Source organism: Emys orbicularis, chromosome 8 (genome assembly GCF_028017835.1).
Source record: "Emys orbicularis isolate rEmyOrb1 chromosome 8, rEmyOrb1.hap1, whole genome shotgun sequence".
NCBI classification, from domain to species: domain Eukaryota; kingdom Metazoa; phylum Chordata; order Testudines; family Emydidae; genus Emys; species Emys orbicularis.
This window is the reverse complement of record NC_088690.1, coordinates 10041524-10054766: the sequence shown is the minus strand read 5'-3', so window position 1 is coordinate 10054766 and position 13243 is coordinate 10041524. Positions and strand designations below refer to the sequence as shown.

At 41.2% G+C, this 13243-nt stretch overlaps 1 protein-coding gene across 1 annotated transcript in view; it reads left to right on the top strand.

The window, feature by feature from the left end:
- The first annotated feature begins 10450 nt into the window (after positions 1-10450).
- Positions 10451-13243, top strand: part of FAF1 (Fas associated factor 1) — a 320133-nt gene continuing 317340 nt past the window's right edge. Inside the window, 1 exon segment of the mRNA XM_065409464.1 lies at positions 10451-10723. Coding sequence (XP_065265536.1) covers positions 10451-10723 — 273 coding nt within the window.

Here is a 13243-nt window from a genome sequence, read left to right as displayed (position 1 = left end):
GAAAGTGAAGAAAAACACTTATATAATTGTACAAACCAAAGCATTTAATCATAACTATCTGCAGAATCTCACCAGAATACGCACAGTCAAATACCTCTGGCTCGAAGTGGACTTAAAAGTATTGAGGAATATGAGACCTGCTATTGAAGTCAATGGGGGATTTTGATGCTCACTTCAATGGGACTAGGATCAAGCCCTTAATCAGACAGACTATATTTTAACCTGTGTGGTCACATCAGGCAGTGATGGCTGTTGCCCTACTTCACATATGTCCTATTTTGCATTAACATTAGATCTGGCACGGACCACTGTATGAAGAAAGTATACTGGGCTAGATGGACCATTGGTCTGATCCAGTATGGCCATTCCTATGCTCTGGGGGAAAAGTCTAAATTTGAAATACTTTCTCAGAGCCAATGGTGATTACATGTAGGTGTGTTACATAACCAGTTGCTTGGTTCATCTCTCTCTTTTCCAATATATAATTGTGTAGATGACCTACATTAACATTTAGATGAGTTGTATTTCTTGTCAGATTAATTACATTGTTGTTCATTCTGTAAAAACCAAGGTTGGGGCCAGACAAATGTTTTATAAATGTACTTTTGAAACTACAGAATGTTGGGTTAATAGAAGGTTGTATTTCCTTCTCTCCGTATGTTTGAAGCTTGAGAGAACTTATTGAAGGGTGAGCAAAATGTACCAAGAGTGAATTCCAAGGTAAATGAAGGTTGCAAAGTGTCTCTTTTGCTTTTATGGGAAAGATTTTTAGCCTTTAGAGAGTCTGCTCTAATAACATATCAGTAAATAACCCAATAAGGTGTATGCGTTGTCCACAATATTCTGTTTTGTTAGGTTCCTCTGAAGTGCTTTTGTCTTCTCTAGTCTCAACTAACCTGAACAGTTTTGTCACCTGCAAATTTTGCCTCCTCACTAATCCCTTTTCTGATGATTAATAAAAAGATTATACACCAGTCCTAGCATAGAACTTGTTTCTTAGCCAGTTTCTGATCCATGACAGTACTTTGTATCTCACATCCTAACTACATAATTTATTTAGATTTTCAAAAGGCCTTTGACAAATTACATCACAGGAGGGACTTTATAGCAGAGATTTATAAGGATGCTATTTGCATATTCTTGGGAGTGCCCATGAGTACAGCAATGTGATCTTAACACCTAGGAGAAATATCTCAGGACTGCAGACCACCTTTCAGATGTCTAGTTATCCCTAAAGCTGTGCCATTTAGTGTCCTGTATTCATTTTGCCAGCCATTACTTATATAAAATTTAGTTACTTGATGATGCTAACATAATTCTTGATACTTTCTTTGCCTCTAAAGCTTCTCTAGTGTAAAATAAGAGCTGGCCAAGGAACTGGTTGGAATTTCATAATAAACTCCTGAGAGAGAGCCTTGTTTTGTTATCTTCATAACTAGTGATGCTGCATTGGAATGCCACTAAGGTGGTGACAGTATCTCTCAGAGTCCAGGATTTAAGTAGGACTGCACCTGGTTGGAGACTGGGCCAACCATGTAGATAACCCAGGACTCTGTGTTTCAAGTAATTGGTGCCTTACCCTGCCTGAATTCCTGATTAAATAAAGAAAAGAACTTGTTACTTTGTTTTGAGCCCTGTTCAACACTCTGAAAGGGCTAAGTACATCTGATTTTTATATGTAGTATTGAAAGCTTTCTTGGTCCTCTTTGATTCAACCCAAGTTCTGCATCTTGTGAGCCTGGTGACTTCCTCAATATTGGAGTGGTACCTAAGGTTCAGCTTACATTTCATACCTCTGTTTCTTGCCTTTATTGTATAACAGGAGTAAGTTCCTCTAATCCATGAATTCATCTTCTTTCTGTAGAAGCCCAAGCCTCTCTCTGGTGGTGGCAGGACATGAACCACTTTTTTTTTTTTTTTTTTTTTTTTTTTTTAATGGGTGGAACCATTAGGTGAACCTCAATTTATGACTACCACAAAGTGCCAGCATGAAAAGGCTCGGAAGCCTCAGGTAGTTACTTGTCCCACATAGCCTGGATGAAAGGAAATGGCACAACAATTGGCTGGACTAGAGAGCCATAAGTTATCCTTAACTTCAGAATGAATTGATTTGAATAGACAACATGCAGTTCAAACCAAACCATGCCCTGCAGAAATCAAAGGCCTTTTACACTGGTCACACATCTTCAGTCCATCAGAGTAGACCATCTGAGTCTTTATTGTGTGCCTGGCTGGTTGAGCAGCTCTTTCTCCTAGGGGTGCAAGAACACCTTCAGAAAATGTTTAGGCAAATCCTGAAGTTTGTGGGAGATGTACTATAAAGTTACATTCTTGTTTTGAAGTTAACTCCTTGCTTGTCTTGTATTGGATAGTTTTTAAATTAATATCAAACATTACAGTCCACCAAATTAGAATCTGAAGCACAGGGAGAGCAGCAGTTGCTTCTTAAGTCACGGTGTTCTTGTCTATTATCTCCTCAGCAGATCACAACCATGCTTCTGGGATTTTTTTTTACCAGTTATAGCCTATTCATGTTTGCGAAACTTAATTGATTGACAGAATTCTCCTTAAATGGTATTGCTATAACTTCTTTGTTTTTGCAGTACTGTAACTGAATAACTGACACTTTAATTCACAATAATTCTACTTTCTTTAAAAATACTTTTTCTCCATTGCAAAGGGTACTTGCATATGGAAAGCATCAGTTCGGCTTCAGTCTTTATTTAATCTTCCTCTGTTTCTTATTCTCAACTGGGAATCTTGAGACTGTTGGTGACAACAATTAGTGGTTGTGGGAATTTAATCATATACAGCAGCATAATTTTACAGGAAGAATAAATCCCAAGAATTAGAAGATCTCTTAAAAACATATTCTCTTTCTATACAACTGTTAGTAATCCTAGAAGATTAGGGTTGGAAGAGACCTCAGGAAGTCATCCAGTCCAACCCCCTGCTCAAAGCAGGATCAAACCCAAGTAAATCTAATGAAGGATAAGTGAAGAGAAATGTAGAATGTTTGTTTATGGAGAACCCAAAAGGTTAAATGTCTTCTGTAAATCTCTCAGGAAGATGGGTAAATCTTTAATCCAAAGAGTTTATAAAAATAGCCAAGACTACAAAAAAATGGGGGCGGATGGAGAGAGAAATGCCATTACAACACTATTCTAGAAGGAAACCCTCCTGAATAATTTGTTTGGCTATTTTTTCATAGTCTTCTGTGATTTATCACTGTACTTTAAAATTAAATCAAGAAACTTTCAAATATTGAGAGAAATAGTTATGAAAGATAATGATGAGAAAAGTGATTATATCCAGTCATCTCCTACTTTTATGTTCTGTCTGTTGTGTATCTCCTACTTTTGTCCTTCTGTTGTGTAAAGTTAAAATATTTTTTTCTTATCTTAATTATTCAAATACTCAGGTAATTGAAGGTAGGTAAGAGTACACCTTAAAGACTTTATAATATACCAAGGTGTCCAGGCAAGAAGCCTTGAAGCAGGACAATTATAGCTTGGGCTACAGAGAGAGGATCACAAATCTTCTTTGCTAATGGGATTTTGAAAATTCTTCTTCTTCTTTTGGGTTTTTAATTAACATTCCAAATAAAAGAAGAGAGAAAAATTGAGCCATATGTTGTCCATCTCACAAGCACATCTGATCCTGCAGTCCTTTTGTACACGTAGCTCGCACTGAAGCCCGTGGACATTTTGATGTATAGCAATTGCAGGATTGGACTCCCCTTTTAGGGGAGTTTGATGGGCAGAGTGAGATCCAACACACACAAGGGGAAGGAGAATTGAAGTTAGTAATATAGCATACTCAGCTGACATTCTGGTTTTCTCAAAATAGTTTAGGATCTGGAAATAACCATTCCTCACATTTTTAAGCTTAGGGGTTCAGTGGGGAGAACTTAAGTCAGAGACGCTGATCACATTTCTCCCAATCTTACCACTTCAACTGTGTCTAAATGTAATAAGTAGGGGGAAAAATTAAACAGAACTCTAACCAAAATTGTTAGTCTGTGATCACTTATGCTGCCATACAAATCATTCTGGAAAATGAACTGTAAACCTAAAAAGGAGAAATGAGCTGCATGTCACACTGACCTCGACACACATGTGCCCCAGTCCTGTAGTCTTACCTATGCAAAATGTGAAGGCTTGGCTTAAATATAGCCTCCAGTTTTGGGGCCAGTATTGTTTAAAAGCAATTTTGGTAAATAGGATGGAAATAATCTTAAACTTACCCCCCCCCCTTCTTTTTTTTGAAAAACAAAGCACATTGAAACTGTAAAAATGAGTGTATTAGCACTTCAGAATATTGTATATGGTTTTCAGACTTCAGACCTGCAATAAATGTTTCACAGAGCAGGATCTCAGAGAATGAGTTCCTTATTTAAAAACTATTTTTAAAAAGGTCAGATTATTAAAACAATTTTAATAGATTCCAAGGCCAGAATGGACAATTGTGATCATCTACTCCAGGGGTGGGCAAACTACGGCCCACGGACCGGATCCAGCCCACGAGCCGTTTTAAGCCAGCCCGCGAACTCCCGCTGGGAGCAGGGTCGGGGGCCGCTCCACGCAGCATGGCCCCACTCTGGCTAGGGCAAAGGTTGGGGGGCGCACCATGTGTCTGGGCCCTGCTCCGGCGCTCTGGCCAGGGCTCAGGGTTTGGGGCTGCACCACGCCGCTCGGCTCAGGCCGGGGTGCAGGGTTGGGGGTGCACTATGCGGCTGGGCCCTGCTCTGGCACTCCAGCCGGGGCGCAGTGTCGAGGGCTGCTCCACGCAGCTCCCGGAAGCTGCAGCATGGCCCCGCGGCTCCTAAGCACTTCAATGGGAGCTACAGGGGTGGTGCCCACGGATGGGGCAGCATGCAGAGTCACCTGGCCGCACCTCCGAGTAGGCGCTGGAGAAGGGACATGCCACTGCTTCCGGGAGCCACTTGAGGTAAGTGCCGCTCGGAGCCTGCACCCCTGAGCTTCTCCCTACGCCTCAACCCCCTACTCCAGCCCTGATTCCCCCTCCTGCTCTCCAAATCCCTCAATCTCAGCCCAGAGCACCCTCCTGCACCCCAAATCTCTCATCCCCAGTCAGGTCCGGCTCTAACTTTTTTTTTTGCTTGGGCAGCAAAAAAAAGAGCGCTGCGCTGCCGAAACGCACCCCCCGCCCCCGAGCACCACGCCATGCCGCCGAAACAAAAACAACCCAGCCCCCTGAGCGCTGCCCGGCCGAAACAAAAACAACAACAAAAACAAACCCCGAGCGCCCCCCGCCACCCCAAGATTGGTTGTCCCTTACAAGGAGCCGCCCCAAGCACGTGCTTGGTCAGCTAGTGCCTGGAGCCGGCCCTGTCCCCAGCCCCACCCCAGAGCCCGCACCCCCAACCAGAGGCCTCACCCCCTCCTGCACTCTAACCCCAATTTTTTGAGCATTCATGGCACGCCATACAATTTTTATTCCCCGATGTGGCCCTTAGGCCAAAAAGTTTGCCCACCCCTGATCTAAAATGACCTCCTGTATAACACAGGCCATAGAACTTCCCCAAAATCATTCTTAGAGCATATCTCCTCGTCTTGATTTTAAAAATTGCTGGTGATAAACAGTCTACCATGATCCTCGGTAAATTGTTCAAATGGCTAATTACCCTCACTGTTTTAAAATTTTCGCCTTTCCAGTCTGAATTTGTCTAGCTTCAACTTCCAGCCATTGGCTCATGTTTACCTTTCTCTTCCAGATTGAAGAGCCCTTTATCAAATATTTGTTTCCCATATAAAAACTTATAGACTGTAGTCAAGTCACCCCTTAACTTTTTCTTTGTTAAGCTAAATAGATTGAGCTGGTTATCCATCACAGCTCCCAAATCTTTTTCAGAGTCACTGTTTCCCAGGGTAGAGTCCCCCATCATGTAAGTATGGCCTCCATTCTTTGTACCTAGATATATATTTTTGCATTTAGTGGTATATAAATGCATATTGTTTGCTTGCTCTCAGCTTACCAAGTGATCCAGGTGGCTCTGTATCAGTGACCTGTCCTTTTCATTACGTACCACTCCCCCAGTTTTGGTGTAATTTCATGGTGTCGTATGCAAACTTTATCAGTGATTTAATATTATATCGTTCTAAGTTTTTTTTTAATCAAAATGTCATGTGATACCAAGTCAAATGCCTTGCAGAAGTGTTAGTATATGACATCAATATTACCTGTATGAATCAAACTTTATCTCATTTAAAAATCAAGTTTCTATAAACCCATGTTGATTGATATAATTATATTACCTTCCGTTTAATTCTTTATTAATAGAATCTTGTATCAGTCACTCCATTATCTTGCCCAGGATCAGTGTCAGGCTGACAGGTCTATAATTACCCAGATCATCCTGTTTACCCTTTTAAATGTTGGCAAAACATTAGATTTCTTCCAGTCTTCTGGAACTTCCCCAGAGTTCCAAGACTTATTGAAAAATAACATTAGTGGTCCAGCGAGCTCCTCAGCCAGCTCTTATAAAAATGCTTGGGTGCAAATTATCTGGGCCTGTTGATTTAAAAATGTCTAACTTTAGTAGATGATGTTTAACATCCTCATGAGATACTAGTGGAATGAGATAATTGTTGCCCTAAATTATACCGAAAATACCACAGTGGCTGAAATGTCATATTGGATAAGATATATTTTAAGAGTGGAAAAAGATATTGGACTTGTCTGGAAAAATTATTTTTATTCCTTTCACGGTATTGTTTGTAGAGTTCTGCTTTTGTTTATCATCTTTGCTACTACTGGAACCATCCAATGTGCTTGAGTGTCTGATATCAGAACAACTACGGTTTCTCTACTGTCTTATCCATCTATTTTTCTTTTCATGATGGACTGTGTAGTATACTAGTTAGAGGAGAAGAATATAGGTTAGGAGACCTAGATTCTGTTTCCAGTTCTACCACTGTCACTTCAAGTTCACTGGGCAAGACACTTCACTTTTCTGTGCCTTGGTTTCTTAATCTGTAAATTGAAATACTAATACCTATCCTCTTCTTGTAAAGCATTTTGCAACCCTTGGATGTAAGGTTTCAGATGTAGAACAGCATTCCAGATTCTGACTTTGATCACTATGTACTGAAGGTCTTTAAAAAAATCCAGATTAAGCAGGCATAGCAGTAATTATACTAAATTTAACGCAGAGACAGATGGTCTAAAGTATACAGCACTGGACTTGGGCTTGGGAGACGTGGTTTCAATTTATGGCTGAGCCACAAACTTTCTGTGTGACCTTGGGCAAGTACCATAAACTGCCTTGTGCCTCAGTTTCTCAACTGTAAAATGGAGCAAATACTGCCCCAATCAACAGGTTTGTTGTGAGGGTAAAATTCATTAATAATTGTGAGGTGCTCAGATATTGTGGTGATGAGAGCTTTGTAAGCAGTTGCAGAAGAGCAGCACTAAGCAAAATTTTATCCTGGCATAAATTCCAGGCGCTCTTCCAGTTCTCCAGAATGTCAGTGTTTGATACCGGTAAGTATGCTGGTATATTTTTATTAAAGAACACTTTGCAAATCTGTCTCTACTTTACCAGATGACTCAGTCTTCAAACTGCCTCTTTTGTTGTATTCACAGATCCCTTTATTTGGGTGATTCTGATAGATGACTCTTCAATTTGACTTTCAAAGCTGGTGTGTCACGAAGAATTTTTTTTAATGTTTACCTTAGACAAGAAGGAAAAAAGCTTCTACATTAAACACATAATTCATAGCAGTTACGATCAAACAGTTTCTGTACGTGCTGCTGAAATCCACCTGCTAAACATTGGTTAGAAAAAAGCTCTATAAATCTGATAAAAATAAAATCTTTTTAAAAAAAACAAAAACAAACCTGAACAAAACCAGCCAAACAGCTCCCTACATATATATTATTTTGATATATAATAAAATGTTGGAGTTCAGAGAATGTCTTAAATGGTGAATTCCTCCTCCATTTTTTGCTTACTAATATGTCGAGCTATCAAACAGATTCAACTCTTAAATAACAATTAGGCAATCGGGGTCTTTGAATGTAGTTGGTGACACAAATTAAAAAACAAACCCCCCCCCCCTTTTTCGTGTATGCTTCTTCAAATGGTTAAATTACAAATAGAAATTTGGTATGCTTTGGTATTCTAGTGTTCTGATAACAGGACAGCCAGCTGGAGTGTGTGTGCTTTTATTTTCTAATCTTTGTACACTCCCCATGCCCATACCCATGCCATGACCATGACTTGAAGAGATGTTTTCTATGGTAAGCTATCCTGAACAAAGAGTTCCAGGTAGATCCAGCGTACTGATCACCTGTGGGGTACCTAAGAAATTATACCAATCTTATGATGATCCCATGATTGTTCTTGCTAACAACTTGTGATTCAGCAATGGCCTGTCATTTATTTGCTTCTCTTGTGTACAATGTAACTGAGTACTCACTGGAAAACCTTAAATCCTACTGTCAGGTTCTTCAGTGGAAACAATGTACAGCCACCTAATACTTTTTTTGCTGTACCTACATGTTAAGTCATGTGGATATTGATAAATTAGTGTCTAACTTTAGTTTAAAAAAAAATAGCAAAGTATCTTTTTTGGTAAGTCTCATCTTCGTGTGTGCTAAGAATGTTTCATTTTATTTTCATGGAGTCTATTCCAGGATTCTTCCCTTTCTTTTTTTCTTTAATGTTGCCTAGACCAGTCGGAGAAGTGGCTGCTCTGACACTGGAGAACTTATTACTGAAGAGGACTCTGTGTGCTGTAGGCTTGTTAAAATTTGCAATACAAAACGTAATTGTAAATCTATGGAATTACAAATTAGGTTTTTGGTTTACAACTGCAAGAATAACAGTTCCACTCTTAGGCCTTAGTTGGATTTCTATTGAAATTTTGTTTGTGAAGGACAAACTTTCTGTTTAGCTATTCTACTCGCTAAATATTCTTAGACCGCAATTTTCAAACTTGGTACTTATAGTTGGGCAATTAAATCCATACTTCACTGATTTCCAGTCAGGCCACTTTTATTTATGTGATTAACTTCAGGCCAGTTTTAGGTGCCACTGTGATCCACAAAACCTCAGCCGCCACTGAACCCTGTAGATACCTACACTTGCTCAGCACCTACATTTCTGCTGTAAAAGTTCCCTAGGCACCTGGGTTTCTGTCCCTGGACATGCACACTGTTGCTTCACTGTAGGCTTCTGGACTTGTATCTCCTGCCTAAGCCCCACCATGATCCACAAACTGGTGGAAGATAGGTGGAGGAGTGCCTATCTTGCCTGCGGGGCTCAATCCAGTAGGTGTGCTCTGTGCAACGGCTCTGAGCATGCCTACCAGACCAGGCCCCATTCAGAATCTGTCTGGAGGAGGCAATGGTAGTGCCCACCTTCTACCTTTTTAGCCCAGTGGTTAGAGCACTTCCCTGGGATGTGGGAGACCCAGGATTAATTTGTCCTTCTGCCTGCTTGGATGAGAGGATATGAACAGAGGTTTCCTACCTCTTAGGAGAATGCTGTAACCACTGGGCTATGGGATATTCTGATGTGGGGCTCCCTCAATCTCTCCCTGTTGAAGCTGTTCCACTGTGGATAAATAATTAAAGAATCACTGGGTCAGAGAGAGAGTGAGAATAAATTCATAGTCTGGTGATTAGAGCTCCAATGGCTGAGTCTAATGCCTAAATCCCTTTGTGGATCTGGACCCAAGTTTGAAAATGTGGGCTTAGTGATTAATTTGAAATATGTTTTATTCCAGTACTAGGACTTACAAGTTGTTCATAATAACTTGCTTGACTGAGCAAATTACTATAATTCATTGCTTTTACTTGCTTTAGTAAAATGTCAGTTGTGTTTTTATTTTATTTTAGTTGACTTGTTGCAAAAGTCATTGTTTTAATGAGTGCATGGACTCTGAAAGCAGGGATTCTCACTTATTAGTATGTTTGGCAATTTGGTGCATATGGGTGGGTATTCTCCAGTTTAGGATTTGGAGGTAGTTACAGTTGACTTCCAGTAGATGGCATTGGGAATTGCCCATTGACTAACTTCCAGATCTTGCTATTACTGGCCTTGTTACTGACTTCCTCTCCTATATCTCACGGAGATGTAAGTAGCTAGTTGTTTTATTAGTAGTTTCTCCAGGTACAGCAAACCATGTAAATCCTTTGTAATTTTCTAAAATCTGGTCTCCAGGAAGCTGAGCCCTTTTTTTTTTTTTTTTTCTTTGAGCATTTATAACAGTGAATTCGCATCATAGAATGGGATTTTTCACCAGATTTCACTGTCTCCTTGCTATAAAAGGGTACTTTTTGGACATCTCATAGACAACTTTATTTGGCTGTGATGCCACAGTGCTGAGCTCTTCTTTTCTCTGCTGAGTAGTTTTCCAAAACAGAGTCAGAGACATCAGGAGACTTGGCCCAATGCAAAACTACGCCTCTGCCCTTCAGCATGCTTGGTGTAGCTATCCTGATGCACCCCAGAACCAAGAGATAGATTAGTAGAGTGGTTAGGTCCTATATCGCTTGTCTAGAAAGATACACACATCTCCCCTCTGGAGGTATGGGTTCTCAGTCTGGGGTTTGTGACCACTCTGTTCTTCCCATATTAGGAAGTGGAAGAGTGATTCGAGCTACATCCTCCCGAGATGGGAAGGGGTTCCTGGTATGGAAAAAACTGAGAACTACTTCTCTAGTGAGCAGGGCCCTGGACTGGGAGTTAGAAGTAGGTTGTGCTTCTGACTCTGTCATTGACCTCCCATGTGACTTGGATGACATACTTCCCTTTTCTGTGCCTATGTTTTCTTCTGCCATCCTTTGTCTTGTGTATTTATGTTGTAAGTTCTCTGGGACCAGGGGTGGGACTGTCTCTCACTATGTGAATGTACAGAGCCAAGCACAGTAGGGCCCCAATCTTGGTTGGGCTCTCTAAGTGCTCCTGCAATGCAAATAATAGTGGAGCCACTCATGTAGATGACAGCAGGGGCTCAAGCAGAGTCACGACAGCTACTGGACGTGAATTTCACGAGCATTTAAGGGTAAGTGATCCATTGTCTGGCTATCGAGAATTTCCAGATTTTCAGTCGTCTGCTATATCTGGGGAGACAGTTGTTTATATCTTTTGTTGTCTCCTATCACTCCTGGTGACCATGGGTTAGTAACAAGGACCGTAATGGACATGCATAGCCCTTTCCAATCTGGATTCCTGATTGGATTAACATCAGGCCAGGCTGGCAAGAAGAGAGTTGATATTACACAACAAGCCCAGGAAAAAGTCCCAGAAAAGAGCCTTATCTCTGCCTCCTGATAAGTTTGAGTCCAGGTCACAGAACAGTTGAGGCACTTGGCATTCAAAGTGAGCAGATTTCTCCCCAGACCTTAGAGATAGAACAGGGAATGCAATGCGTTGGATGTGTTTGCCATCCTCCCTTATCCATTTCTATCAATGGGGACAACAAATAAAAGCAAGCCTTTTCTTGCTAAACTACAGTGAATTGGCTGAGCTGGCAATCCATAAGTGAAGTTTATGGAGTGTGAAGAACGTCACCGTTTGCTGGATAGCCTCTGTCCTAAAGAGCCAAAGATAGATGTGTTCCTGTCAGGTCACCTCAGGAAGGTGCAGAAATAATTCTCTGGAATGAGGGATCACAAGTTTCTGGCAGCAGAAGCATTGTACGAGACATGGCCAGCTGACTTACATTTGCCACCGACTCATTGCTACCAAAGGTCATATGAAAACGATATGCTCCCTTTCTTACAACAGGGATCAGTTTGCCATCTGGGCCTGTTCTTCAGGAGGCTAGCCTCCTGGTTGGTCCAAAGGAAATATAGGGAAGTCAGAAATATTACCAGCATCAGGGAGTGTGGGACTACCATCTACCTAAATACAGTAAATAGAGAATACTTGAAGATACAGCTTGGATTTATCATTGGCATATAGAATCATTGGAACCCTCCAGTCTGCTGAATTTTGCAGGGGATTTTTTTAGCAAGTTATTGTGATGTACATTAGTGGCTCATTAGTACATGGATCCTGTAAACAAGTGTTCATGTTCAGTCATCTATATAGTGCTAGGATCCTAAAGCAGACCATGTTGCTAACCTACTGGAGATGAGAGGTCCAGTGAAGAACTGAAATCTGGTGTACGTGTTTTAACTTTTTCATGATTCAAACTGATATACTCTATGCCCCTAGACCAGGGGTTCTCAAACTGGGGGTTGGGACCTCTCAGAGGGTTGCGAGGTTATTACATGGGGGGTCGCCTCCACCCCAAACCCCGCTTTGCCTCCAGCATTTATAATGGTGTTAAATATATAAACAAGTGTTTTTAATTTATAAGGGGGGTCGCACTCAGAGGCTTGCTATTTGAAAGGGGTCACCAGTACAAAAGTTTGAGAACCACTGCCCTAGACTCTGTATTTATTAGGTTGCATTTCAGGGAAATCGTCTGTGAAATAAAAGCCACGTCCCTCTTGTTTAGTGAGAGCTTGCTGCTTGACCAAGACCAATAATACCACCCTTAGTCAGGGAATTCTACCAGCCTTTATGGCCAACTGGACTGTGTGATCAAGAAGCCTTTTTAATGTTTTGGTCTCTAACTGCTGCTTGCTTACTAATCTCTTCTTCAGGGGCAAGTTTATTGAGAAAGCTGGGGTGAGCAGACTTTTGCTCTCTCCCACTATTTTTTAACCACTTCCACTTCGACCTGATTATAGCAATGATACGTTGCTGGTTGCATTGATGAATGATGGCCGTGGCAAGACATCCTCCCCCCGCCCAAGATTCTGTTCAGATTATCAGCGATTTCTGACACGTGTAACATGAAATGCTGCTGGCTCGCCAACAAGATCTTGCATCAGTGGATGGAGCTGTACTAAAGCTGACTTCATTCATTCCCTTCTGATGGATCCCAAAGGGTGGACAGATTCTTCTCTTTCCCAAGCAGTCTCCTCTTCGGAGTCTTGCAGGGCTCAGCCCTGTTGCCTCTTAGTCAACGTTTATGTAAGACTAGAAGTTAAATTGTGAAATGCCCTGGGTTATACTGCCAAAAACATGCTGACTGTACACCGCTCTTCTTCCTTTTCTCATCTAGCACAGACAGCTCTGTATTCCAAGTGTCTGAAGGAAATCCAAGTCAGGATGGAAGGAAGTTGGCTTAAGTGTATTCTGGTTGAGATGAAGCTAATTTTGCTAGGGAGAGGAAAACATGCTGAGCAATTGGCAGGCGTTATGACCGCACCCTTA